General features: G+C 44.9%; 1 protein-coding gene across 3 annotated transcripts; it reads left to right on the plus strand.

Annotated features, from left to right (window-relative positions):
• The first annotated feature begins 288 nt into the window (after positions 1 to 288).
• Positions 289 to 18,243, plus strand: SNX5 (sorting nexin 5). 3 transcript variants are annotated; one of them, XM_026089857.1, is made up of 13 exons: positions 289 to 392; positions 9,492 to 9,596; positions 10,102 to 10,212; positions 10,818 to 10,939; positions 11,266 to 11,389; positions 12,004 to 12,099; positions 12,939 to 13,044; positions 13,135 to 13,210; positions 14,033 to 14,072; positions 14,158 to 14,244; positions 15,344 to 15,503; positions 16,245 to 16,330; positions 17,664 to 18,243. In XM_026089857.1, exons 1-13 carry the CDS (start codon positions 360 to 362, stop codon positions 17,709 to 17,711), a joined length of 1,194 nt encoding a protein of 397 aa, XP_025945642.1. In that variant the 5' UTR covers positions 289 to 359; the 3' UTR covers positions 17,712 to 18,243. The 3 variants fall into 3 exon arrangements, with proteins under 3 accessions (XP_025945642.1, XP_025945643.1, XP_025945644.1); XM_026089858.1 differs by lacking the exon at positions 289 to 392 and having other exon boundaries at positions 9,505 to 9,596; positions 10,079 to 10,212; XM_026089859.1 differs by lacking the exon at positions 289 to 392 and having other exon boundaries at positions 9,518 to 9,596; positions 10,076 to 10,212.
• Positions 18,244 to 25,827: the final 7,584 nt, after the last annotated feature.

Consider the following 25,827-nt stretch of genomic DNA (forward strand, 5'->3'; position numbering starts at 1 on the left):
GTGCTTCTTTTGATTTACAAAAATCGTTCTTCCAAAGTTTTCAAAAGCAATAACATCGAAAACAACGCAAATCTCCAACGAGAAGGAAGCAAGAAAAAAAAACCGCGCCACCATCTTGGGTGAGGGCAAGTCGCGCCGCGCCCTCACCCAAGATGGCTGCTGCCTCGCGGGGCCGGCCCCCGCGGGGACGAGCGCCCTGCCTCCGCCGGGAGCGGGCTGGGCGCAGGGGCTGCCGGGACGGCGGGGGTGTGCCGGCGGGGGTGTGCCGGCGGCGGCGTGAGGCGGCGGCGGCTCCGCCCCGGGCTATATGAGGCGAGGCGGCGGGGCGGGAGGCGAGTGGCCGGTGGCGTCTGGGCGGCATGGCTTTGCTCCGGGGGGATGCGCAGAGCAAGGTGAGGGCGGCGGCCGCGACCGCTGCTGGGGCCTGGCGGGAGCGCGCTCGCGTGGACCGGACCGAACCGGCTCCGACCGGTCCGGACCGGGGCCGCGGCCGCCCTCGGGGTACGCGGAGGCCGCCGTGTGCCCCGTTCCCCGCCGGTGCCGCCTGGCCTCGGCGCCCCGGAGAGAAGGGGTCGGGGCGCAGCTGCCCGCGGGGGAGGAGGCGCCGCGGCAGGGTAGGGCGAGAAGGAGAGGGCAGGGCGCCGCCGCCGCCCGGCTGAGGGAGGCCTGGCTCCTCTCAAGGCAGAGCCGGCGAGGAGCTGGCTCGCGTCGGGAGCAGGGTGGTGAACGTGGCCCGGGAGCTGGGCCTGCTGGGGCGGGGGGGATGTGGGAGCCGGCCCTGCAGGACCTGTGGCTGGGTGCTAGCAGTCATGTGCCGGGGGCGTTTAAACTCGCTGCTCCCCGGTGGTGAGGTGCCTCGTCTGTCTGGCTTGAGCCTTTCCTATCACGCGGCCTGTGTTAGTGAGGCTGTCAGCTTTCACTCTAACTGCGACTCCGCTTTCCTTTGGCTGTTGCAGCGACAGCTAACTTGCTCTTTCTCTGTGGTGGTGCCTTCCTAAGCCGAAGCCTTAATTGCCAAGGGGGGCTTATGTTGGGCTTTAGGGGTGTGGGGGGTGTTTTCCAATGTTAGTGCACTCAGATTTCTTGGAGGAAATGCAAATCAGATGCTGAAATGGGAACCTTGTGTACTGGTTAATGTGTGTGCAGGTATAGACTACTTAAAATCAGTTCTCGTGCTGGCCAAACTGCCTAGTTTAATCTACCTGCTCCTATTACCTTGAATAAAAGGTAAGGCATCCCTCTAACAACCTGTGCTCTGCCTGCTTGAACTCTCGTATTGCTGCATCTGAACATGAATTGAATTATCTGCCTTTTAAGAATACTGAGTGAAAGTCAGGCTTGCAGGACCTGCAAATGATGAGTGGAGGGAAAGGTAAGATGTCAGCTTTCTTGTAGCAGTCAGTAACTCCATGAGTGTTAATGTGCCCTTTCCAACTTAGCAGACAGGAATATTGGGGGAGAGAGGAAAAAGTTCCCACTTTGAGGGCTGGAGTGGCTTTAAACTCTAACCCTAAATAGCCAAAGATTAACTAGCTTGTCTTGGGTAGTAGAGCTATCTTGAGATTCCAGCAGCTAGGGGGAGGATAGCAGTATTTTTATCTTGTCTGTTCCTGTTTAGGTAAGGAAACAGCAACATGGAACTGGTGTGTGGCCAGTAGATAAATCCTGTGCCCATAGAGGAGGCTTCATTAGGTTTTAACCTTGAGTGAGAATCATTGGTAAATATAAACAAAAAAAGTGACCCTGAGACAGCAAAGCAGAAGAGGTTCAGGATATGTAGGAAGAGGAAGGGAGGGTAGGGTAGAGGGGGATGTAAAGTGCAGTGGGAAAGACAGTGTAATCTGTCATGGGGAGGAAAAGGCACTTCAGAAAGTGAAGCAAGTAGTGGAACTGCCAAGATAACCTTGTGTAGATATACTGGTATTTCTTAAAATATCCCTGGCTTCTTAGTATTTTGCAAAATCAAGTCTGCAGTTAAACTGTTCTGGATCAAATGAGTATTGTAGCCTCAGCTCCTTAGAACAGTCAGTGGAAGGCAGAACATGAGATTATTTCTAATGTCACATCTGTCCTGATGTTTCTAATGTCCTGTCCGTGCAGAGTGCATGGCTTGTCATAAGCAGGAGCTCGCTAGTATAACTCTGGCTACTTTCTTTTCACTAAATTCTAGGAAATGTCTTACTTTCCTGTAAGTTTGGTCCAGAACTAATGCCATGAGAGAAAATATGCTTGATATGGGTAAAACTGAACAGTGGTTCTTGGCTCTAGACACCTTCTGCTAGGCTTCTCCTGGGAAGAATGTGGGCCAACCAAGTCTTGCTTTTGCATGCTGCTGGGTTCAAAATCAAGTAGGGAAATAAAGTGCTAGCAAAGTGAAAGCTATTGAATGGGCATAACCTACTATCCAGGGGCCAAAATCTCCATAAAGATGACTTGGCTCGTTAGGCTCACGTCACAATCTCAAATTCTCCAGCAGTGGAGATGAAGAGGTAGCCTAGTGAGATTGTATTGCTGAGACTTTCCAGTACCAGCTCCAGGCTTATTACAGTAGGTCTGCAAAACATTCTTGTAAATGCCAAGTGTGGCGTAAGGATTTGTTCCTGTTGCACAGTTTCTATCTTTGCTGGGCCTACTTCATGTTACAGACGGAATATGGGCCAAAAGTGCTCTGCCATAGGCTGTGTTCTGCATGCAGATTGCCGTGGAAGAGTGGACTGGCCTGTGCTGTCACAACTGTTGCTTGACTCCTTGAGAGCTGAGGAAACAGTGGACTTGGGTAGAGATGTCCTGTGTGCTGTCAGGTGGTGCCAAGTGAGCTAGGGTGGCCTCTAGCCTGTAAGAGAATGTGGAATCCTCGAATGCTGATAGTCTTCCCTGCAGCTCCCTCTGTTCATAGGGAGGTGTGTGACTCCACCTGATTTCTGTGGAGAAGGGTGCAGAGATCCCTGTGACAGCAGAGCTAAGCAACTAGCCCAGCTTACCACTGGCTGTGCAGTAACAGGTGCTCTAGCTATCGAGCCTGCCTTCTGCTCACTTGGTGAGGAATACCATTTGTGCTTGCCAAGTGTGATGCTACTAAACTGAGCTGTTATTTCCTGTGAATCTTTATTTCAAGCAAAGTAAGCCATTAAGTTACTGCAGTTCCACGGTCAAAAATCAAATCTGGGAAAGCATTTTCTACAAAGTAGCAATATGAAGATTGCATGCATGAGCCCTGTTCAATTTTCCTGGTTATATGCAACTCGGAGTGCTTCAGGACTGTTTCAGCTAAACTTAGAGTGTTAACAGCAAGTCTGTCATGAAGGCTGCAAAATCAAAGCTTCTCATCTGTATTGGTTACTTAGTGTGTGCATGCAGAGTACCTCCAGATATTTTTTTGATATCTTGATTAAGGAGGAGCTTGAGCTGCTTGTGCTGAATGACTGAAACATAGTTCTAGCAACTAATACCACTAGTATCTGCTGGCCAGATACTCTGAAAGGCTGCTGGTACACTTAAAAATGCAGCACTTTGGAGCTAAGAGCTCTATATCAACTGCCAGAGAACATCATGATCTTTTAGTGCTCTCCGGAGAGCATTTAAACTGGTTTAATTAGAAAAGCTGCTTTATGAAAACTGATGGATGCTGGTTAGTGGCAGATGTAATTAATGCTGAAGTCTCACTTGTGGCTGTTGCTTGAATGACAGTAGGAGGGTGCTCAGCAGGAGGAGAGTTGGTTAAAAGGTAGCTGACTACAAGCAGAATGCTCTGTGAGATGTTAAACCCCTGTAGAAGGAGTCCCTGCACCTTCTGGGAGTCGAGCATGTAAAAGATTACTGAGTTAATCAGTTTTTGAGAACAAATATAGATTCTTATTTCACTAGTAATGAAATGTTAAACACAGTTGCTTGTGCTGGCAGATTTATTGCTTAAAATGCAGAAGTAACATCCAGTTATCTAGAACTGATGCTAAAATTGCTAAGAGTGTACTTTAAAAGCAGCAGTTTAGGCCACTCAACAGAATTAAACTGCTGCTGTGGCTGAGGGCATTTCCTACCACTGGGTGCTTGCATGCATGAAGACACATGCTTGCATTGGGTGAAGTCTGATCAGAAACTGAGGTCTAGCAAGTTGAAGCCTGGGGAGGTGATCATCACTGGATTATAGGTAGATGATCCAACTTAAATCTGTAGAGAAAAGCTAGTGCTGTCAAACTCTACCTGGATCAATCAGAGTAACACTCTGCCTGCTCTCAGCTCTCTCAGGCTTTCAGGTCAGGTGGTTATTTCAAGTGTCCTACTTAGTACCATAATACCTGTTTTTAAAAAAATGGACCATCTATCTTGGGAATGTTGCTTAGTCTTCTGGTCCTGATGCTAGAAACATTAATCAGTATGGTGGCTATCTGTTGTTCTGGATGGCTCTGCTTGATGTCTTGCTCTAATTTCCAGGTCAGGTAGTTTAAGTAGGAGTTATGGTGGACAGTGTGTCTTTACTGAACAGGGAAATGTTTCTTGAATCTTCAAGAAAGCCTGGGGATTCCTATGCAAGCCACTAAGGAGACAAGAGCCTAGGAATGAAAGGCATCAGGGCACCTGTAACAGTTGCTGTAGTCATTGAAAACCAGAAGCCTCTAAAGTGTTTTTGAGAGGGTGATGAGAGGTGAAAGTAGGGGCCCTGAGCTCAGTTTGGGTGGGAATTCAGGAGTCCCACCCACTTCTGCTGTTGCCCTCTCCTCACTCCCCAAGCTGCTCCAGGAGTTCTCATCCTCTACACCTCTTTGGGCACGTGTTGCAAGTAAGGAGTAATCTCTTGAGGAAGCTTTGATTACGTTTCTGGGTGAGGACTGGATTCTGGTAACTAGGATGCGGAACTTTAATTCTCTCGTGACCTCCCACTGCTTAGCGTGCAGGGAGGAAGTGATGACCTCCCAGCTGTGAGAGACAGCTCCAATATGAAAGAGCTACCAGGCATGGGAGGCCAGAGCTAAGACAGAGCATTTTCCTGAGAAGGTCTTTTCTTGGATCAGGTGGCTGCTGTGATAAAGGAACAAGCCTGGGGCCTGGAGATGAAAGTTTAATTCCCCTGCTCTGCATAGGCTTCATGTGACCATAAGCAAGTTGGTTTTTATTCCTGCTTATAAAATGAGTGTAGAAGGGCTGGCAGAGTAAAAGATCCTGAAAGATAATGAGCTAAATCCTGTAGGAGCAGGTGCTTATGCTGATCAAGGATTGGTGCAGAATGTCTGCTCTAGATGCTTACTGAGTTAGTGTCTTAGGGCTGATTAGGAGGGAGGCATCAGCTCCCTATTCAGTGGGGAAAGGCTCCGCCAGCAGTTTCTGTAGGGAAACAAAGCACTCTGTCCTCCCCAAGTCAGACGGTTTGAATGCCCTCTTTGTAGTCTGAGCCTTGCTGCTGTGGTTGTGTAATCCTAGATGTCTCCTGCCTGAAGTTACAAGCCCATGGTAACCTTCATAGGATTAGAGCAGACTGGTTGTTTTATGACCCTTTGTTTCATAGTTGGTGAAGACCAGGCTCCTGTAGAGTAGAGGTGAGAATCCTGTGCTGTCTCCCAACAGTAAGAGGCTTAATGTTTCAGTCTGCAGTGGTCTTTAAGCGTGGTCCGAGACATGTACATTTACAGCAGAAGTTTGGTGCAGGAGAGGTGTTAGATTCCTTCAGCATATGGCTCCACATAGAATTGAGGCTGTCTTCAGAGCCCTTTACCTTGAGGGGTGCAATTCCACCCCTGTAACAGGGGTTTTCTTGACTCTTGTCCCAGTTCTGGGCCAGTCCCTCACTTTGGGCCATTTGTATAGTGCATACTGTTCTGAAGCATGCAGCTGAGGGCTGCTGCTTCCCAGTTGCTTCTGTAAAGATGACGCCCTGCTGGGGCAGCAAGTTCTCCTGCAGTAGCATTCCTGTGGACTGCTGAAGCTGTGGGTTACACATTCTTGCCCTACAGCCCCTGCAGTTTCTATGGCACTAGTGCAGGGAAGAAATGCCCAGGAAGCTCAGACTGCTTTAATCTGACAGTAGAAGTACCAGTTTATGTCCATACCTGCTTATCTCTTGTTCAGACAACTACTAGGCATAGAGAGGGAAGAGGACAATGTCTAATTACAGGTTATTTTCTCTAACACTTAAATACTAAGAAAGCTCACAACTTCAGGACTGACTGTGTATAATCCTTTCCTTAGATTAGCTGAGAGGAAGCAGCTTCCTTTGGTTTATCATACTTTTCAGACTCGGCAGTTTGTATTGTTAGTGCTGCTGATCCTGTTTGGACAGTGAAGATAAGTAACTTCAAAATAGTGGGCTCTTAATGTTTTGCATCCTGCTTAAAGGGACTGTACCTCACTGCTTTGGCTACTAGTGTTATCTGCCTATCATAGCAGCTGGGAAACACTGAACAATTTACCTTTCATTCAGTTGGTAATAGCCAGCCAGCTGTGCTCCCAACTAATGTTTCAATGGTGGCCTTCTACCTATCTCTTTAGAGCTTGGATAGGGCAACTGCTGCCCCAACTAGTGTCAGTGATCTCTGAACCACATAGCTTTGCATTGTGCCATTTGTTCTGTGGCTTCCTATTGAGTTTCAGAATCGTAGGCCTTTAGGGGGATATAACAAACTCCCCCATGGTGTGGCTGGAGGGAAGAAACTGTACGGTTGGAGTGCCTGTGGTTTTAGCGCTAAATCCATTCAAACCTGAGCACTGCCTGGACTGCTGGGAAGTGTGTTCCAGGGCATGCTCTGTAAGCTTGACATCCTTGTTTGCTGCTGAGATGGTACCCAGAATGGGATTAAAGCCTTCTGTCCCATAGAAGTCAGAATGGGAAGCCCGGTGTGCTGTGTCCAAAGCCTTCCCATAATCATAAAGCTTAAAGGTGTATGTATATGTATCTTTTAGTCAAATAGTAAGAACCTTTTTTTAGTGTGGTAAACCAGTGAACAGCTAGTATGCCACAGGGTAGAAGCCTTTTTAATGTGACTGGAAGGATGGAAGGTGCAGTGACTTGGATATTTCTCACCAGTGCATGAGAGCTTGGGCAGAGATGATAATAGTAACTGTCAGTGATAGCAGGTGTCTAGCCAGGGGCAGGCTGGCAAGAGGCATATGAGTGATAGCCTGACAGCTGTGTCCTCTGCAGACAGTTAGAGACTTGTCTACCTGATCTGGATTGCAGTATGCAGATGGCTAGACTAGGGGGAGGGAATTTCTAAAGCTTTGGGGAGTGAAGTGTCACCTCTCAACAGTTCTTAAGCAGCTTTACAGAAGCTTAAAGCAGCATTCAAGCTATCTGTGTTATGGCAGAATTGCTTAGCGTGCTTTTGGGCTATTTGCTTGTGGTCTGACTTCTGTAATTCTTACTGTGGTTAGCAGGTGGTAGGTGCAGGCTCTTGGCTAGCGGAGTGTGTTTGCTGGTGTACTGCAGGGTGGTGAAACAAAATCAGTCGTGGCCCAGTTCTTTAGCTTTCTTTCCTGGGAATGTATTTGTAATTATCTCTAAAGAATAGCCTTGGGATTCAGCTGAACTCTGACAGTCACTTGCTCTTCAACAAACTTCCTGCGCTGTGACCTTGAGCTCTGGCCGTTCCCCCCCCTTATGCAGAAAATAAGAATGATCTGTTGGGCTGTAATGTTGAAGTAAGGGCCTCTTAAAGAGCAGGCTCCATAGCACACAAAGAATCTAACATGGTAGGCTGAAGGTCTTGCCTGCTTCCAGAATACAAATTCCTGAAGCTGACTATCACTAGTGTCTATTAGCTTTTCAAAACCCATTCCCCTTTATCTAGGCAAATGTAGCTACTTGAAGTAAGAACTGGTTGCATGCATTCATCTCTTGCTTTGTACTCTGTGCTGGATATGCCTTAACTCCTCTGCTCACTTCTGAGGCCTTATAGGGCATTGAAGCTGTTTGTCTTAGACAGTTGGGTAGAAGCTGTGAAGTACTGCTTGTACTTGCCAAAGGAAGCTCGAATCGTAGACTGGAGGCAGAAATGGGCTAGCAGCTATGCTGAATCTTATTGCTCATGAGCTCAACCTGGCTGCTTCTGTGGCTTCCCGCAATAGGGGGGCGTACTGAGCACCAGGGCCTAACTTGCATTGAGTCTGAAAGCACTGTCCTTGTAAGGAATATCTGCAGGGCTATGACTCAAGGATCTTAGTGGTGTACAGCCTCTTCAACTGAGAAAGCTGTCCCACTGCTTAGAAAAGTTTAAGTACAGTTAAAACTATACTCTGGATTTAAACTGTTGGAATAAAGAAATTCACCTCCCTCCGCCCACCTCAAAAGGTGTGTGTGGTGGGGGAAGAAGCTGGCTCTTTTCAATGCCTCTGACGCCTAAAACTGCAAAGGCAAGTCTGGTCTATATTGAACCTGGAGTGCTCTGGGGTCTCCTGTGAAGGATGCTTGACATAACATGCTCACGAACCTCTCCTAGCTACTCTAACTGGAGGCAGATACCATTAAAATGTTGCCAGGCACAGCTTTGTCTAGGAAAGATAAGATCTGATTTTAGGAGAGGATGTGACTTGCAGTTACAAGAAAGCGTAAAAAGCTCTTGTAAAGCACAGCTCAGATATCAAGAGGCTAGTTTATGTACCTGACAGGCAGCAACTGATCTTTACTTCAGTTTACTGGGGCTTTCTTAAAACAAAAGTTTTCTAGCAGCAGTGAGTAACACTCTGCCTGATAACATGAAAATAAGATTAATATATGCAGTGTTAGTGCCACAATATACTTGGATTTTCAGTGCTGTTCATGGCAGACAGTTTTTTGGCTTTTTAATCCTTTATAGAAGCCTAAAGAGAAGATTCATGAGACTGTCATATTTTGCTGAGACTGGAAAGAATGTAGCCTTTGCAGTTGACAAAACAACTACTGGAAATGATATGGTGGGACTTGGTTTCATGTACAGCAGTGCTGGGAGATCAGAATGGCAGTGGTGACCGAGCTGGGCTTGAGGGGAGGTACCAGGCTCTTGCCTGTAGTAGATAAAAGCACTTAAGTTCATCTTGCTGTAGATTCAAACACAGCTGTCTGGCCTAATGATGAGGACGCTTATTGCAAGACTATGTTTTTAAGAGCTGTTCCTCAACATCTTGTAGAGGCAAAGGATAATGAAGAGAGCTGTTAGGGTTGTTACTTTCTTCAAAATGGCATGCTAGGCTTTGGCTTGATGTGCTCCAAGGAAACAAGCTGAAGGACTGGTAGAAGGGATGCTATTCTCTAGAAGGGCTTCACAAATACCTCTAGTATGATCTCTAAATATTAATTGGTTCTTCAATCTTTGAGCTAACAATCCTTTTTCCTTGTGTTTGGAAGGGAAGGCTTGTAGCAGTGGCATGCAGGTAGGGTTAAGGCTGTCATAATTTTCAACACATGCTGTTCCTGGAGGTGTTGGTCTAGTGCAATGTGATTCTCACTGGCAGAACTGATCATCAGTCTAGCTTGACTAAACTTACTTGATGTCTGACTAAGGCTTATACTGTGAATTCTGTTGCAGCTGAGGTCTGTATCTGTAGACCTGAATGTTGATCCTTCTCTCCAAATTGATATACCAGATGCCCTGAGTGAAAAGGACAGAGTGAAGTTCACTGTACATACGAAGGTAAGATTGTGGGGAAGAAAACGGTGTTCATACACAGATTACTTGTGTAACATGTTTGTGTATTACATATACCAGCAAAGATCAACCTGACAGTGAAGAAAATCTAACCCCAATTAGATGGAGCTATTCCACTTAAAGGTGGCCTGAGGGTATATGTGCAGAAACTGGATTTCCTGACTTGAATCCTCTCTAAATAGAGAAGGTAGCTGATACACTAGTTTGACTTTACTAAGGAGTCTTAGCTTGAGACCAGAAGGATGGGGAGGAGGGGGAAGTCAGCTACTGTAAAACTTCACTAAGTGATGTGCATTAACAGTGTTCTACAACAGTGTCTTTTCTTTAAATAGTCTTTGTAGTAGTAAGGTTCTTGAGTGAGTGCCAGCTCAGCTAAAAGGGAGTAGGCAAGGCTCTTACTAAGCAAAATAGCTTGCTTTGGAAATGGACAGAACTGCTTCTAAAAGCACTAATTTAAAAAACAGTAGGGCTTCTATATCTTCTCTTCCAGACTACGCTGCCAGCTTTTCAAAATCCTGAGTTTTCAGTTACAAGGCAGCATGAAGACTTTGTATGGCTGCATGATACGCTCACTGAAACCGAAGAGTATGCAGGGCTCATTGTAAGTGCTTTATTTTATTTTTTTTTTAAAAACAACTCTTAAACAGAATACCATGATGATTTAGAGTGGAAACTAGTAAGGACATGAAGTCTGTTTTTACCAATGCTACTAGTGTTTCATGATTTGGATATTCCCTATGCTGCTTTTTGTGCTGACAGTTTCCCTAGTTCCCAAACAGCTTCAGCGATGTGGCTCTGTATTAACTTTAGTTTGGCTGGGATCAGCAGAAAGCCTAGAGGGTCTGAAAGTCCCCAGCTCCATGCCGATATCGATATCTGCCTGAAGGTGACAAGTGAACTACTCTATTAATCTCTTTTCTCTCCTGCCAGGGCTTCTCAGGAGGCTCTGTGGGCTGCAGAGGACAGCTGGCTAGGGGGTGAATAGTAGAAGCTATTCCTCTGGGTTGGTTTCACTCCTGGGGGAGCTGCACAGAGCTGGGAGGGGAGATAAGGTGCCTAGACTTCAATATGCCTGTAGATTTTCTGGGTGAAGAGCCTTGCTGGCTTGACATGACCAGGTCAAAGGGGCTCCTTCCAGAGAAGGCTAGGAGAAACTGGAAAACCTTGTGGTTGCTAAAAATTATCATTAACCACTTCTTTGGCTAGATACCTCCAGCACCTTCAAAGCCTGACTTCGATGGTCCCAGAGAGAAGATGCAGAAGCTAGGGGAAGGTGAAGTGTCTATGACAAAAGAGGAGTTTGCCAAAATGAAGCAAGAGCTAGAAGCGTGAGTAGAATATGAATCTACTGCTAAAAACTGTGCTTAGAGAGGCCTCCTGAGAGCCAATTTGGTGCTAACTGCTGTTGAGTGTGACTGTTTTGACGGGTATCTGCCCCTGCAATCTTCTGTAAAAAATTGGAACTGGGGAATTGCCAAAAGTTTCTCCCAAACTGTAGAAAACTTCCCAGCCAAAGAGATTGGAAATAGCTTTTCTATCACCAGCTAGCCATTTCAGAAGCACACTGTTGCTTTAAACTTACCCAGGGAAAATATTCAATGCTTAGTATGTTGAAGAAAACAGTACAGAAGGGATCTGTCTGTTCTCCTTTCAGTGAATACCTTGCTGTCTTCAAGAAGACTGTATCATCACATGAAATCTTCCTTCAGCGGATTTCTTCTCACCCTGTGCTCAGCAAAGATCGCAATTTTCATGTTTTCTTGGAGTATGACCAGGATGTAAGGCATTCTTTTTTTTTTAAGTAAGGCAAGGTGTTAGGAGTGCTGTCACTCTTCTGTGCACAGTTAGAATGTTATGTACATCTACATGCAGTGTCAGTAGGTAGATATTGCCAGTACTTGTGAGATGATTAAGGGAGGAAAGCCTGTCTTGAGAGGATGCTATAAGTCTCATAACAGGACTTTTTTAGAGCACTAAGACAACTTCCTATGTCCTGATATGTTGGGAACAAGTATGGTTCAGATAGACCTGTGCTGTCTGCACCATCCTTAAAATGGAAGAATGGAGGTGTATTGAAGTGGATACTAATCTTTCTCGTGCCACACCCCATGATGAGTGATGGATGCTGATACAAGATGCATCAGAAGAAGCTGAGCTGTTTCTGGAAATAGAAAAGACATCTCTAGCACAGAACAGTTGAACTTCCAGTAAAACCATCTGTTACATTACAAGAGCCATCTTTTGCCCAACTTTGGGGTGGGAGTATCTTGGAGAGCAATTTAGCTGCTTTATGTGCTGGGTATAAATGACATTGCTACACTGCAAATGTTACAGTAGTCACTCCCCCCCCCCCCCGGATGACTTTAAAGCTGTGTTGATTTCTATGTTCTAGCTAAGTGTTCGGAGGAAAAACACCAAAGAGATGTTTGGTGGCTTTTTAAAAAGTGTGGTAAAGAGCGCTGATGAAGTCCTCTTCTCTGGAGTCAAGGTGAGGTTGTGTGACTACTTGTTCACCCTAATCCTGATTGTTTCTGAGAGGTTAGCTACATCTGCTGCAGGCTTGATGTGCATGAGGCTGTCTAATTGTTGCTGACCTTCCTTGTTACTACTGCTCCAAGCTGGGTGGAGTAGCTTATATTAATCTTGACCTCTCTGGAACCAAATAGGAGACATGGAAGCTACAGGCTTAAAACTTTAGTGTGCATTCAGTTTCTGCTGGACATCCAAGAGTTGCCTTGACACCTGATTCTGGTGGGGAGGAAAGGAATTGAACTTTCCACAAATGTGCTCATGGCTTCTGTCTACTTGAGTTCTGAGCAAACATGATTTATGGGTTTCTACTTGCCCTAGATAAAATCAGATACCAAGGGCTCCTGCCACTGGTCTAGCTTCAGTTCTTCTATTCTGCCATGGTAGGTCTTTCTAATAGACTTGCTCTCCTAAAACATTAAAGTACGTATAATGTTTGGTGTGGATGTGAAACAACCTTGTGAACTGTTTACTGCTTAGCCACCATGCTACAGCAGGCCTGGGAAATAAAGTTCCAGCAGTATGTAGCCCCAAAGGCTCTCTATCAGCTTGCTGGTTGATTCATAGACTGAGCCTGCAGCACTGAATAGCTGAGGGTCAAATCCCTCTTCATTGTGAAGAAGAAACTTGCCAAATGGCTTGAAACTTGTCAGGGTCTTGAACTCTGCTCTTCAGTAGAAATTTGACAGGCAGTATACTTGGGTGGCTAAGGTTGTATCTTTGGACCCTTCTCTAAATAAGGAAGAGCCTGTATTCTGCAGTAATGCAACTGACCTAATAGATCATACTCTCTTTCAGGAAGTAGAGGACTTTTTTGAGCAAGAGAAGACTTTTCTTGTTAACTACTACAACAGAATCAAGGATGCATGTGCAAAAGCAGATAAGATGACAAGATCTCATAAAAGTGAATCTTTTCAAAGACCTTTCTAAAGACCTAAGTCTTGCTGGTTGTTGGTGTTTTCTGTAGCCTGAAAGTCTTGTCTTGTTCTTGCAGATGTTGCAGATGACTATATTTATGCTTCAGCTTGTTTGAACAGCCTGGCATTAGAAGAACCTACAGTTATCAAAAGGTAAGCAATTCTACTAACTGTTCATAAGCATATCCTGAGTGTGGGTATATTAAGTTCCTTCTGTAAATTTCAAGGGATTGGGTTAGAGCTGGTTTGAATTTCTTTAACTGCATGCAGATTGCATTGAAACTCTTTCCTCTGCTACTGGTGTGGCAGGCCTAATAACTATTGACTGTTTCTGACTCTTAACTAATTGATCTCTTGCCACTTGTGCCCTAGAACTCCTGAGCTGAACCATATTGCTTATGCAAAGCTCCTTCTAAACACTCCCCCCACCCCAAACTTCATTCAGGTTACAAACTCCGAGTGAATATCGGAGAAGGGGGTTAAGCATCTGTTCTAATGTGCTGCTAAATAAGCTGACGTGCAGCTTACATTAGGTATGGGTTATCTTATGGACTAGTAGGTTTTTCAACCTATGGAAACCTATTCACCTGTTCTAAGGTGAATTCTTCTGCCTCTAAATTTTGCTGTTAGTGAGGCCTTGTGTGCACACAGTTTGCAGTTGAATAAAATGATGGTCTGCCCTTGGAGGGGAGTAGTGGTGGGAGATTCTTTGCAAGACCATTATGTTCTAGAGGTCAGAGGATTTTACTTTAAATGATGTCCAGCTGCTCAACTATACTAGGCTGGCCTGGAATCCAGCACCTCTTGCGTTAAACCTTTTGTCTAAGTCTCTGTCTAGACCCTAGTTCTTTGCAATCCCTTGTCTGGATCTATATGCAGGAACAAACTCCAACCTTCAGCTTCTTGGCTTCCTGCTAGTTGAACCTGGGGTTCATCACGCTGGGGAAATACCTAAAATCTATGTGCTTTTTCTAGGTACTTGTTGAAAGTTGCTGAGCTCTTTGAGAAACTCAGGGTAAGGAAAACAACTTAACCAAAAAAAACCCCCCTTGAATCTTACTGTCTCCTGTTACATACCTGCTATCTAATCTGTCCTGCAGAAGGTAGAGAGTAGAGTTTCATCTGATGAAGACTTAAAACTCTCTGAACTGTTGAGATACTACATGCTCAATATAGAAGCTGCTAAGGTGAGAGTTGTTTTCCTTTTGAAGCTTAGTTTTATTATGGGCATCATGACTCACTACAGCAGTCCTTATGCCCTTTAAGACAAGAAGGGGGACCCTTTTCCTTTCAGAGAAACCTGGCCCTCATGAACAACAGCAGAATGTGGAAAGCTACATATTGGCCAGCTGCAGTCCAGTCAGCTTAGCTCTGAAAAAGCCATTCTCTATCTGGGCAGTTTACATTTGGCACATAGGGGAATCTAACGAAGTTTTTTTTTCTTCCTTTCTAAGTTACAGCCACCTGAGTTTGAGGCTTCCAGCAGTGTCCTAACCCTTACCCTGCTTGAATACTCATGACTCATAGTAAAGCTACTGATGACTAAATAAAAATTCTGGAGTAAATCCAAGCTGCTATATATCCTTTAGCATGGATTTGCAATAACATATGAAGGTGGTTGTATTTCCAACAAGGGCTTGATACATGATGTGACCGCAAAAAAACTTCCCAGCAACTCTGTTCCTCTAATCAATACTTGATTTGGCAAAGGGATGACTGAGATATGGTTAGGTATAATCTGATAGTCCTTTTATCCAAAGTAGGGTCTCTAATGTTGTGTACCCTGGAACATGCTGTATAGACTGTTTGCTGTATTGCCATTTAGGTATCAAGACTGGACTGCCTCTAGATTGGCATCAGCACTGATATCTGAACTGTTTCTCATGTCTATGTTAATACAATATTTCAAACTGCCAGATCTTCAAGGCATGGCAATGTATCCCTTGTTCAAAGCAGACTGAGGGAATTCAGAAAACTGTTGCTTCTTAGTGGGGAGGTCTTCCTTATAGAAGGATGAAGCTATTCTAAGGGAAGAAGTGATGCCTACAGTAGCCCTAATAAGTACTTTCTTGACTAAAGTACAAATGACTGTCATAAACACTTGATACTGCACGGGCAAAGGCTGCTGTTGACACACTAATAGTATGACAAGTTATAGTTTCTTGGAAGAAACAATATCTGGTGCTATAAAAAGTGAAACCTCCTCCTGCTAAAGTAGTTGTAACCTCAGTTTGAGAAGTACTCCTCCTACAGGTTGTATGATGCGTTATTCCTGTCTACTTTCAGGATCTTCTGTACAGACGTACCAGGGCTCTTGTTGACTATGAGAACTCAAACAAAGCTCTAGACAAAGCCAGACTAAAGAGCAAGGATGTCAGGCTGGCTGAGGCACATCAACAGGATTGTTGCCAGAAGTTTGAAAAGATTTCAGAATCTGCAAAACAAGGTAAAGCAAACTTAGCTGTACCTCTGCTGAAGGGAGATCTTAATGCAATCCTGGTCTCCATCTGACTTAACTGCTGGAGTCTTCTAAACACTCCTCTGAAGCGAGCAGTTGGGATATACCAGGGACAGTATATAGTTGCACGCATGTTGCAGGCATTAGTGCTTCAGTGCACACAAGCATCAGCACTAGATCAACCTTGAGCATAAGCCCCTATTACTTGCTTTCCAGCCTGAGCTCTTGTTCTTGGCCTCCACCTGAAGGTAACTAATCAGTCTTCTGATCCTCTCGAATAGAATGGTGCAAACAGGCTTTTTCTGTCCCAGTATAGCTGAATGCCTAATACCAGGTTTCAAACACTGGTTCTTAGATGTCTTTGGCAAGCATAAAATAGAGGATACATACTTTCATGTTACACTTCCTGCTTCTCTCTTACTATTTTTGGATTGGAAGTGCTCCAACTTCTCGCTAAGTTTGTATGGACTCCTTCTGTCATATTCTAGTTGTCCTGTTTGGTAAAGACAATGGTTTTGTAGGAAGCTGCCTGTTTCTTCTCCAAGATAGCAGAGCCATGTGATACAGTTTCTGGCTGGAAACAGTAAGACTAGCTTTTGAACCTCTTTGGTCAAATGCTGTAACTACAGAACTGCACAACAAAACTCCTGAAACACAAGGGCATAACCAAAACTTCAATCACTACCTTGTACAGCTGTCTTATCTTAGCCTGTTCTTTCTTCCCTACAGAACTGATGAGCTTCAAACAGAAGAGAATAGCAGCTTTCCGCAAAAACCTAATTGAAATGGCAGAACTGGAAATAAAACATGCAAAGGTGTGTGGTTTTTTTAGCCTAAACAGGCATAGCATGACTTAAGAAAAATGACTAATGTGCAACTTAAGACTTGGTGGGTTCCCTTTAGAGCTAGGAAATATAAAATAGAATGGCCAGGCTCACTAGCTGAGATGAGAAGAGAAGAAGAAAAAAGTGAAAAGCTGTAGGTATAGTATGTACAAAGAACAAGTGCTGACAGTCTCACCTGTTCTGTACAGAAAGTCTGTTTTCAGTCTGTCATTTCTAGGTCACTAGCCTATTGCACTACAAATCCCTGGAGCAGTCTCCCCAATTTTGCAAGTAGTGCATAATATCCTCTCGTCTAACTTCCCATTGTGGAACCCCAACTGTGGGGTGACTCCTGAGTCTGGAAGGGAAATACTGCCTCAAGCATTCCCCCAAAGTGCTGTTCCCTTGCAGCTTTTGATCTAGCTGGCCACCATTCTTGCCTGGCTTATCAGCAATGGGGTGTCCTTGGGCTGCTGGGGGAGATATTGGCTTGTAGGCCTGTCATGAGGCTTCTGCCAAGCTGTGGTGGGCAGGATGGAAGTAGATCAGGGAGGTCGCATCATGTACTGCCAGTTTAATCCAGGAAAGTGTACACCAGTTACAGGGTCTGCTATTTTAGGGTAGAGAACAAGGCAGGAAGCCTCAGGAAGGGGTAACCCTGCATCCTCAGCTACAGAGGCCACCATATCTCTTGGGTAAATTGCCTAGCATGTACCTATGGGAAGGGAAAGCTTCTGAATCTAGATGCTTGTATTTATCAGGACTGAAAGACTGATTGCTTCCAGATGGAGTGGGATGGGATACAGGTGCTCACACTTGTGTCACTTGCATTATATGCAGTCAGTTATTCAGCCATAATGCAGGAACTGGCAACTCTCAGGAACATGTCTGAGACTTGAGCTCTGCTCAGCTGCTTCTTTGGAGAAGAAAAGGCTAGTTTTCCACTTTGAGCTCTGGTCTCCCAGGACTTCATTACAGGTAGCTACTTCAGTGCTAGGCTTGAATGTGGCATAAAGGCTTGACAATGCTACTTGGTTTGTGGCCCACTTAAAAAATAAATAATACTCTTGTCTCTTTCCCCTCTTCCTTCCCGCAAACAAAGTCGGGTAGGCTTGTGTGAGGGGTAGACTGGAAACTGTATGACCTGCTTTTGACACTTACTGCTTGAATGCTTGCCTGTGGAGTATAACTTCTTTAGTACTGTCACTGCCACAGGCTACAAAATCCTGGGAGGGGCCTACTATTTTGAGATCTTGTTCCTTTTGTGGTGGGCAGGGTTTAGATCAGTCATACTCATCTGAAATTAATTCTCTTCCTTTTTCAGAACAATGTCTCTCTCCTGCAAAGCTGTATTGATCTGTTCAAGAACTAAGGCGCCTTATTCTGAGAATGTGAAAAAAGCATCAATTGCACTCAATGGCCAGGGGAAACTTATTGGCTTGATTTTCATTAGCTTAAAAATAAATATTGTCATTGAGAATCTGTTTGACTAATACTTAACTATGTTGATAGTGATGTATTGGCTTTATTGGTATAAATGAGAGCTGAATTGCATATGAATTATCTGGATGTAGCTAACATCCTGTTTGGCTGATAACTCAAAATGAGTCAACTGTAAGAAATCAATTTGCTGTTGACTGACTCTTCATCTAGTAGAAGGCATTTTCTGAGAACTCCCCTTTTGAAGGGTCATAAAGCAATCTGTCTCTTCATAGCCCTGATACATTTGAAACTTGCAAGTGGGAATGGCTTGTATAAATCTAGTAATTTTATAAAGTAAATATCTTAACATTCCACTTCACAGACAGATTTCTACTACAGTATATTTTGAATTTCTATAAGTACCTTTGGTATTTGTACACTTGGGCAATACAGCAAATAAAGATGTCTGATACTACAAGCTATTGCTCTATCACAAGACTTTGTGTGGGATGTAAAATAGCAAACTGAGGCTTTGGGCACAGAATTATTATCATGAATTACTCATCACCTGGGGCTCTTCACTGTGAACATGAAGCATCTCTGACTCAATAGGATTGCTCTTGGAAGGAGTGTTGATGTGAAATATGGGGGAATCGGCTCATGCTGCTGTTTCTGAGTAGCTGTCTTAAGTTGTTATTTGCTATATGTTACGCACCAGGAAAACCAAAGCTCTCTGAAACATTAAATTGAAATGTCTAAAGGGGTTAGGCTCTTTCAGACTGATTTACAATGCTTTGTATTTTTGTCGATCTGGATGCTTTCTGCTAGCAACCAGTGACTGTTTAAGTTTCAGGCAAGAGTTGTACTTTAAGACTTATCTTCCATTCAAGCTCAACCTCTTTAAATTTAGTGAGGCCAACTACTGTAGTTCAGGCAACTTAATGTGAAAGCTTCAATATCACCTTTCTACAGTCTGGCCAGTTTCTGGCATACATGGATGTAGCTTGGTTGGCCATACCCTTCTAAAGGCTGCTTTTTGTGGAGTAAGAAGAGCATCCAAGCCTTGCACCAGTCTCTTGTGACTAAGCTTCTGGTCATGCTTAAAATGGACTGTATGGCTGTGCTCTGGACAAACTGCCTGGAGCAGCCCCAACTGCAGAAGCTCTGAGAATGGGCAGCTCAAAGGCAGTACTGAAGGGCTGTTAAGGGGTTTACTTTTCCATAACTCTCAATGCTTTATTTTTAGAACCCCTGAAAACTCTGCTGCAGGATGGACAGGCTGCTGAGAGCTGCACAGTCTAGCTCAAAAAGGCCTTGGCTCTGTCACCTTTTAATTTCCTTTGACAGGAACAGTATCAAGTAGTGGGTGGTCTGGTTTCTGGAGTTCATGCTCTGCCTCTGGCCAAATATCACTTCAGCAGCAGCCATATAAGCATATTGCTTGTGGGTATCTGGCCCATATATAGGACAGGGCTGGTACATAACACTGCTATCACCCGTGACAAGCACATGTCATGTAAACTCTTCTAGCTACTTGTCCTTGGACAATTAGTGGTCTTGAGCTTGATGCATTCATGCTGGTGAAGCTTTGGCGTTTCCAAAAAATGTCCTCTCTGCCTTTGCCCTCACTGTTGGCTGCCTCATTCTGCACAAGAGCACACTGAGTATTCCAGGCTCTGGTGGCTGTGGCTCAGGAAAGCCATGGATGTTTCATGCCCTTTTTGCACATATGGCATATGGAGTAGGGAAGCATCCTCTTGTTTTTGCTGCTTTACAGTAAAATGCAGTGTTTACAGTGGATCTCTCTAAACCTAGCTCTTAAGAGCCAGAGCATCTTTGTGAATCCAAGTCAGTAGCAAGAAATGTGCAGGTACTACCGACCTGCCTTTATGCTGAATCTGAAGAAGCTGGGCTTTCAACAAGGTGATCCAAAACTACTTATGCTACAGGCTTACTTTCAGAAGAAGGCTGCAGATAGTATCAACATGAGAAACAGCATTTTGAATCCTGACTCCAGGAGTGTTCTAGGCTGTTCTCAACTTCATGTGCTACTGGTAGCTATGTGCTTGAAACTTGAAGCAAGAAAGCTTTTTATTCTTTTGGAGTGTTTTCATGAGATGGGTGGCTCTAGGTTGGTTTGCACTCTAAATTCTTGTCATAGCCTGACTCAGATTAAAATATTAATTTGATCAGATTCTAAGTGTCTTCTGCATACTTTCAGTGGGTGTAACTACAGTTTTGTCCAGATGTTGTAGTTATAGTTAATTCATAATGACTGCAAAAAGCTGTAGCTCTAAAGCAGTCTTTGCCAGTAACTTGCTGTGAAGGAAGTTGTTTTGCATCAGATATGCCAGCAGAGTGCATTGTGGTCAGCTTCAATGTCTGAAATGAGTCGATTTGGTGAAAATGCTAGTAACAGAGCACAAATCACATGCCCGGAGACCAGTGGGTGGCAGGCTTGGACAGCTGTTTATAAATAATCACACCAGAGTTGCCCTCAGACTGAGTTGTAATGAAGTACTGGAAAGCTGCTTTGTACCCCAGTTTCTTACTTGGCAGCTAAGTGTATGTTGATATATAAAAGAAATCTGTAGCCTTAAACAGCTGCAAATGTGAGCAGTCAGCTTATAAGGAAGGACAAAAATATCTTTATCTAACTAATGTAATATGACTTCCCTTGTAGCAGGGCCTTAGCAGAACAAAGATCAGCACAGACACGTTGGTATGGTAGGACGGGTGGTCATCAATATAAAACCTAAGTGTGTGGAGTGGTGTGGGGTTTTGTTTTGTTTTGTTTTTAATATTGCAGAAACTTAGTTTAAAAGGCTGGATGGGGGGAGGAGAGCAGTTTCATGAATGCCCCAAACAAGGATCGATTCTTTAGTCTGCAAATGCTGATCACATCCAAAAAGCGGTTTATTTTTACAAGTGTGTTGCTCTGATTTATGAGTTGCAAACAGGCTTTGGAGAACAGACACAAGCCTCACCATTTTGATAGTTGTTGTAGCGTGTGGCTTTCCACATCAGTTCTCCTGTCCATCATCTGTTCTCTTCTGTCCAGCTGAATAAGGTCAGAGAGAAAACTGATATTTGGGCAAATTTACTCTGGTTTGTTAGATATCCAGCTCTAGTACTGTTGACGGAGGCAGTTGCTGCTCCTACCTGGAGGTGAGCACACCACTGACCAGCCAGCACAAGCGCTTAGGTTAGTACTATGTGACCCCTTCCAGCCACATTGCCTCAAAGAGTTTGAAGAGCAGGTTTCTGCTAACCCAGCTTGCTTTGCCTGAAGTGGGCTGTGGTCTCATCTAGGAGCAGCTCAGCAGGTACAAATCTCCAGCCTGGAGCCAGGCATATATTCTGTTAACATAGCTGGTAGCAGAGACACATCTGCCTGTACATCAGTGCCGTGCTGTTGGCCTGTGTTATGGTAGGAAGCATGAAGAAACTGCCCTCCAAGGGAGAATGCTCCTACTGGCATGCAGCTGCTGGGCTGTGCAGGGTGGTGTGGGATACAGTGTCCCCTTCCACACGTGATAATTTTGGGGTCCATTTTTCTCTTTTCTGTTCTGTGGAGGAGCAGGTTTGTTTTTCATTCTATTAACAGGAGCATGGATCCTGAGGAATCCTGCTGTGTGCTTAGCATTAGAGAGCAAGGAAGTGATTCTTGTCCTTGGACAGCAGTAGCACATCTCTTCTTGCAGAGAAGTGAAGATGACTGTTGTGATGGTGTAGTTCTAGTGGGCTAGAACTGAGACCTTGGGTGCTGCAGATATCTGTCTGGCTTTGCCTGGTGGGGTGGAGCTGAACGTCAAGACAAGAACAGAACGGTAGATCTGGATTGCAATGCAAACTCAGGAGGGACTAGCAGCAGGATATCTGGATGCAGAAGGCTGTAGTCTTGGTATGGTGAGTTTGCAGTGGGTCGGGCATACTAAAATGAGAGTATCTCTGGGGTGGGAGAAACCAGGTGGTGATTGTGCTTGGGGAGTCAGCGATATTTGGATATTGGAAAACTGTGGATGGAATCCAGCCTGGTCATATATATGAGGCTAATAAATCTATCCTGTTGCGTTGGATTCCAATTCCAGGTGGTGCAAGAAAAAAGGGATTCAATGAAACAGCCACAGAAAGGGGATAATTAGGGACGGCCATTTGAGAGTACTTGAAGAGCGAGCTGCTTTGCCCTTGTTTATGCAAGTACTGATGATTCCAGGAAGACGCATCACTGCTAAAGCTGGTGAACCAGGCAGAGAAAAGTTCTTGTGCCTTTGGGGTACTGAGCACCTAGAAAAGCTGTGAGCGTGGACTTTTTATCCTAGTTACTACTGCGTTTGTGCTGTCCAGAGTGGTTCTGTGGCTGTGACTGACTTAGTGAGCCTGAAAACCTCTGATAAACACCCTGATCCTGAAAGGGGGAACAGATTCAGCTACAGTCTGACTCGCCTTGAGATGACCACTGAGGAAATGCTTTGATTAAAGGTTCATCATGACTAGTTGTTTTTTTTTAATGTGCTCCCAATCTATTCAGCTCCTCTTCGCTCCATCCTGTTTCTTCTTGACTACGTACTCTATAGAGGTGCTCTGATCTGAAGCCTTGATCTCTAGCAGTTTTGGAGCCTTGTGCCATATTTCTGATAGCAGCAAACATGAATTTCTCAAAACATGGGGCTGGGAAGATTTTTCCCAGTAGCCACCAGTGGTGTCTCTGGCACTTGCAGTCTCTCTCAAAAGGTTGAGAGGAACAGCTTGGCTATGCTGTGGAGCACAGAGCTCTGCAGAGTTACCATTCTTGGGTATGACTTTCAGTGCTTTTCCTGCTGCGAGGTCTGAGAGAGCAGTTAGGAGTTATTTCAACTTGTGCTTTTCTGAGAAACACCTGCGTCATCACTTGGTGACGGTGGAATATCTGAACTGCATTTGAAACTTGTCTATTTGCAGCTCACTGGTCACCAGTAAATGGATTCAGACACTGGCAGTTCATTTTAATACTTCAGATCATTGCTTGGCTCTAGACCGGCAACTTACTGTTTTCTAGAAATGTGGTTCATCTGCTAACAAAATGCTGTCCAGAGGCTGAGCCCTGGTGTGGGCTCAGCCTTACCTTTTGTTTGCTTTTTATATTACAAGGCCAAGGAGAAGGCTCAGCTGAGATCAGAGTCCAGCTGGGCTGGATTTTCGTGCTTGTATGTTAAAAATAATCCCTGCTAGGAAAGCTTTGTAATTTGAACAGAAAAACAAGACTGGTAGTACCTCTTTTACAGGGGAGGTGATTGAGACAGGGTGCGGAAAAGGTGACTTGTCTGTTTTTCCACAGGGAGTCTGTGTCAGAGCCAGAAATTTGACTTGGATCTGAAATCCCACTCAAGGTCCCTTGCTGTCTTGATCTGCTGCTTCTGGAAGCAGTCAAATGAGTGTTTGTGATTTTAGTTGGACTGTCCCTTGGCTGCTATTTGCTGTTTTTCAGTGGAGATGTAGTAACTGCTAGTGTGACTGTTTCACGTCCGCTTCAACACAGTGAAACATGTCGGTTTAAGTTGCTTTTAGTCTCTTTTGTGGATTGGTTTTCCTTGGCGGTGGAATTTCGAGATCAGTTTCTGCTGAGAGGGCAGTGAAGTCCTGGATGGTTTGAAATGCCTTGTGGGTGCTTCTCTGCTGATGCTTTAGCTTGTAAGCACTAAAAGGCAGAGTGCAGTGGGCAGATCATGTGCACTTGCTGCTTGCGGCACCTTAATTTCAGGCAAGTCTGTAGAAGTTTTCCCCATCAGTTGAAGTGGTTCTCTCATCTCTTGTGTTTGTTTCTTTTGTTTAGAGTTGCTTTGCTGTTACTTATGAACTAAGTCTGTTCTGTGTGGTAAATGCTCCATGGAATCTGATTCACTGGTATAAAAGAAGGGTGAAAAAACCTTAATGTTCTTGTTTAATGATAAGCTACTACCTGCTCTGAAAACAGCATTCTACTTTACTGTGTCTGGTTTAGTTTGGATCAAGTTTGTTCTGCTCCCTGTATGGCGTCCCCCCTCTCCCCCCCCCCCCCCCCCCCCCAAAAAAAAAAGTGAGAGAAAAGACCTGCCTTCTAAGCTACAACAGGTATAATTTGCACCTGTGGCTCAGCCCCAAACTGGCCAAAATAAGCCCCAAAATACTTCGCGTTTGGTATCATTTAGTCAGGGACTTCTGTGTTCCTGGAGCGGAGTGAGAGGGGATGGCCAAGAGGAGAGGGAAGACCTTGCTGTTGAGGTTTAGCTTAACTCTTCTGTATTTTGAAACAACAGGACTAGTGCTTGTCCAGTAGGTGCTTCCCTGCCAGGAGAGAGTGGTAATCCTTACTTCTAAAGCTGTAGTGGGAAGACCCAGGCTGCTTAAATCTAAGGCTATTTGCACGATGGGACTGCCTTTGGACTGTGAACCTTTACTTGTAAGAAAAGGATTGTCCTTTGGAAGGTGTTTAGGCAGCTCTTGGTAGGAGATGATGCACTGGGAGTTGGTGGTAGGTGACTTCCTTCAGAAAGATCAGTTTCTCAAGCAGTGATGGGAATAACTCCTCCTGCGTGGGCAGTGCAGCTCTGTAAATTTGTGCTGTCTGGAAATTTGTCCCCATTCACAACCCTTTTAAGCAGGGCAGCAGAGTGGTTTTAGGCTGTGGATGTGGAAGATACCAGTGAGCTGAAAGCCTGAGCTAACAGGCAGTGCCACTTTAAGATTTTTCAAGCTGCTGCAGAGTCTATTGGCACAGCCTCCCTCAGTAAATGCAGTGTTGTTGCCATGGAGGACAGGAAATCCCTCATCTGAACAGAGAAGGAAAATATTGGAAACTGTCCTACTGTAAAGCACAGCTGCCTCTGTGCTGGGAGAGGGGTGCTTGCTTGTATGGGGTGTTTTCCAAAGGTCTCATTTTTATCTGCAAATTTTTGCACAGATTTGCTCTGTTTCTTAATGTGCTTCTTGTGTGTTTGAAGAAGAGTTGGACAAAGGAAGTGGGAGCAGCTGTTTGGGACTAGTTCTAAGTGCCCTGATTAACATGAGGAACAGGAGGGATTTTCACTTGGGAGTAAGATACTTAGCAAATTTATAGTATCTGTAACTCTGCAGTTTCTCTTATTCCTCTTCCCCTCCACTGTTTGCAGAGGAAGGTCTCTGCTTTTTCATGCCTTGGACCTCTTAGAGGGGGAGGCATCTCTGCTGTGGTGGGTCTGTTCTCTACCTGGCAACCTGAGATGCATCCTGACTGCTATTGCTGGAGCCAGAAACAGCAGTTTGGGCTGTGTGTGTTGCTTTAGCAGCTGGCTGGCTGTTCCTGCAAATGTCTAGATGCTTAGAGCTGCCCTATCTCCATGTGGAGGGAAGGAGGTGAAGTTTGAGGAGGGTCTTTCAGGGCATGTTGGCACCATCCTTCCACTGCAAGAGGACCCAGTTTCTGCAGAAGGTGAGACCAGATAAGCCCTTGATGGCTAGTCAGCTTTATCAAGTCATCACTGTTAGCGTCATCAGGTTGTGTGAAGGTTTGGCTGCTTGGTTACTGCTAAGCACTGATGCCTTACCCGTGACCAGTACTCATCCATCCTCCCCACGGTCTGCCTCAGAGGCCGGGCAAGCAAATTTCCACTGATGCTCACTGGTGGTTATTGGTCACTCATAAATGGACCACTTGATCAGGACTTTCTCTTCTTCCAGAGACAGGTTTTTCAGTGATCTAGTTGAGGTCTGGTTCTGTCCCATTGCTGTCCTGTCTGTGTGTGGCATGACTTATGGTCCTGAACTGTGCTAGATTCTCAGTAGACACAGATGGAGAAAGCCATGTCTGACTTGACAAGCTTTAACCTGCACTTGGCAATTTTTGCTGGACCAAGTCTCTCCAGAGCTTGGCTTATTCTCTGCCCTCCAATCCAACCTGATGTCCATCCCAGGTTTGGGATTCCACAGCAGTTGCTCTGGGGATCTCCGATGCATCTTTTCTTCCTCTAATCTGTTCATAACAAATCAGTACAAATAGATAGAAAAGCCTCAGCGCAAACCTTTCATGACGTACAGATTAAGATTGTAGCTCTAGACCTGCCTATTGTTGC

The sequence above is a fragment of the Apteryx rowi genome, unplaced genomic scaffold (genome assembly GCF_003343035.1).
Source record: "Apteryx rowi isolate R43461 unplaced genomic scaffold, aptRow1 scaffold_832, whole genome shotgun sequence".
Classification (NCBI taxonomy): Eukaryota; Metazoa; Chordata; class Aves; order Apterygiformes; family Apterygidae; genus Apteryx; species Apteryx rowi.

What these genes read in the sequence shown, in the direction of transcription:
- SNX5 (XM_026089857.1), top strand. Translation starts at nt 360, where the DNA reads ATGGCTTTGCTCCGGGGGGATGCGCAGAGCAAG. An exon ending in ATGAAGCAAGAGCTAGAAGC is followed by an intron (nt 10,940 to 11,265) that starts GTGAGTAGAATA and finishes TTCTCCTTTCAG; the next exon opens with TGAATACCTTGCTGTCTTCA. An exon ending in TTCAGAATCTGCAAAACAAG is followed by an intron (nt 15,504 to 16,244) that starts GTAAAGCAAACT and finishes TCTTCCCTACAG; the next exon opens with AACTGATGAGCTTCAAACAG.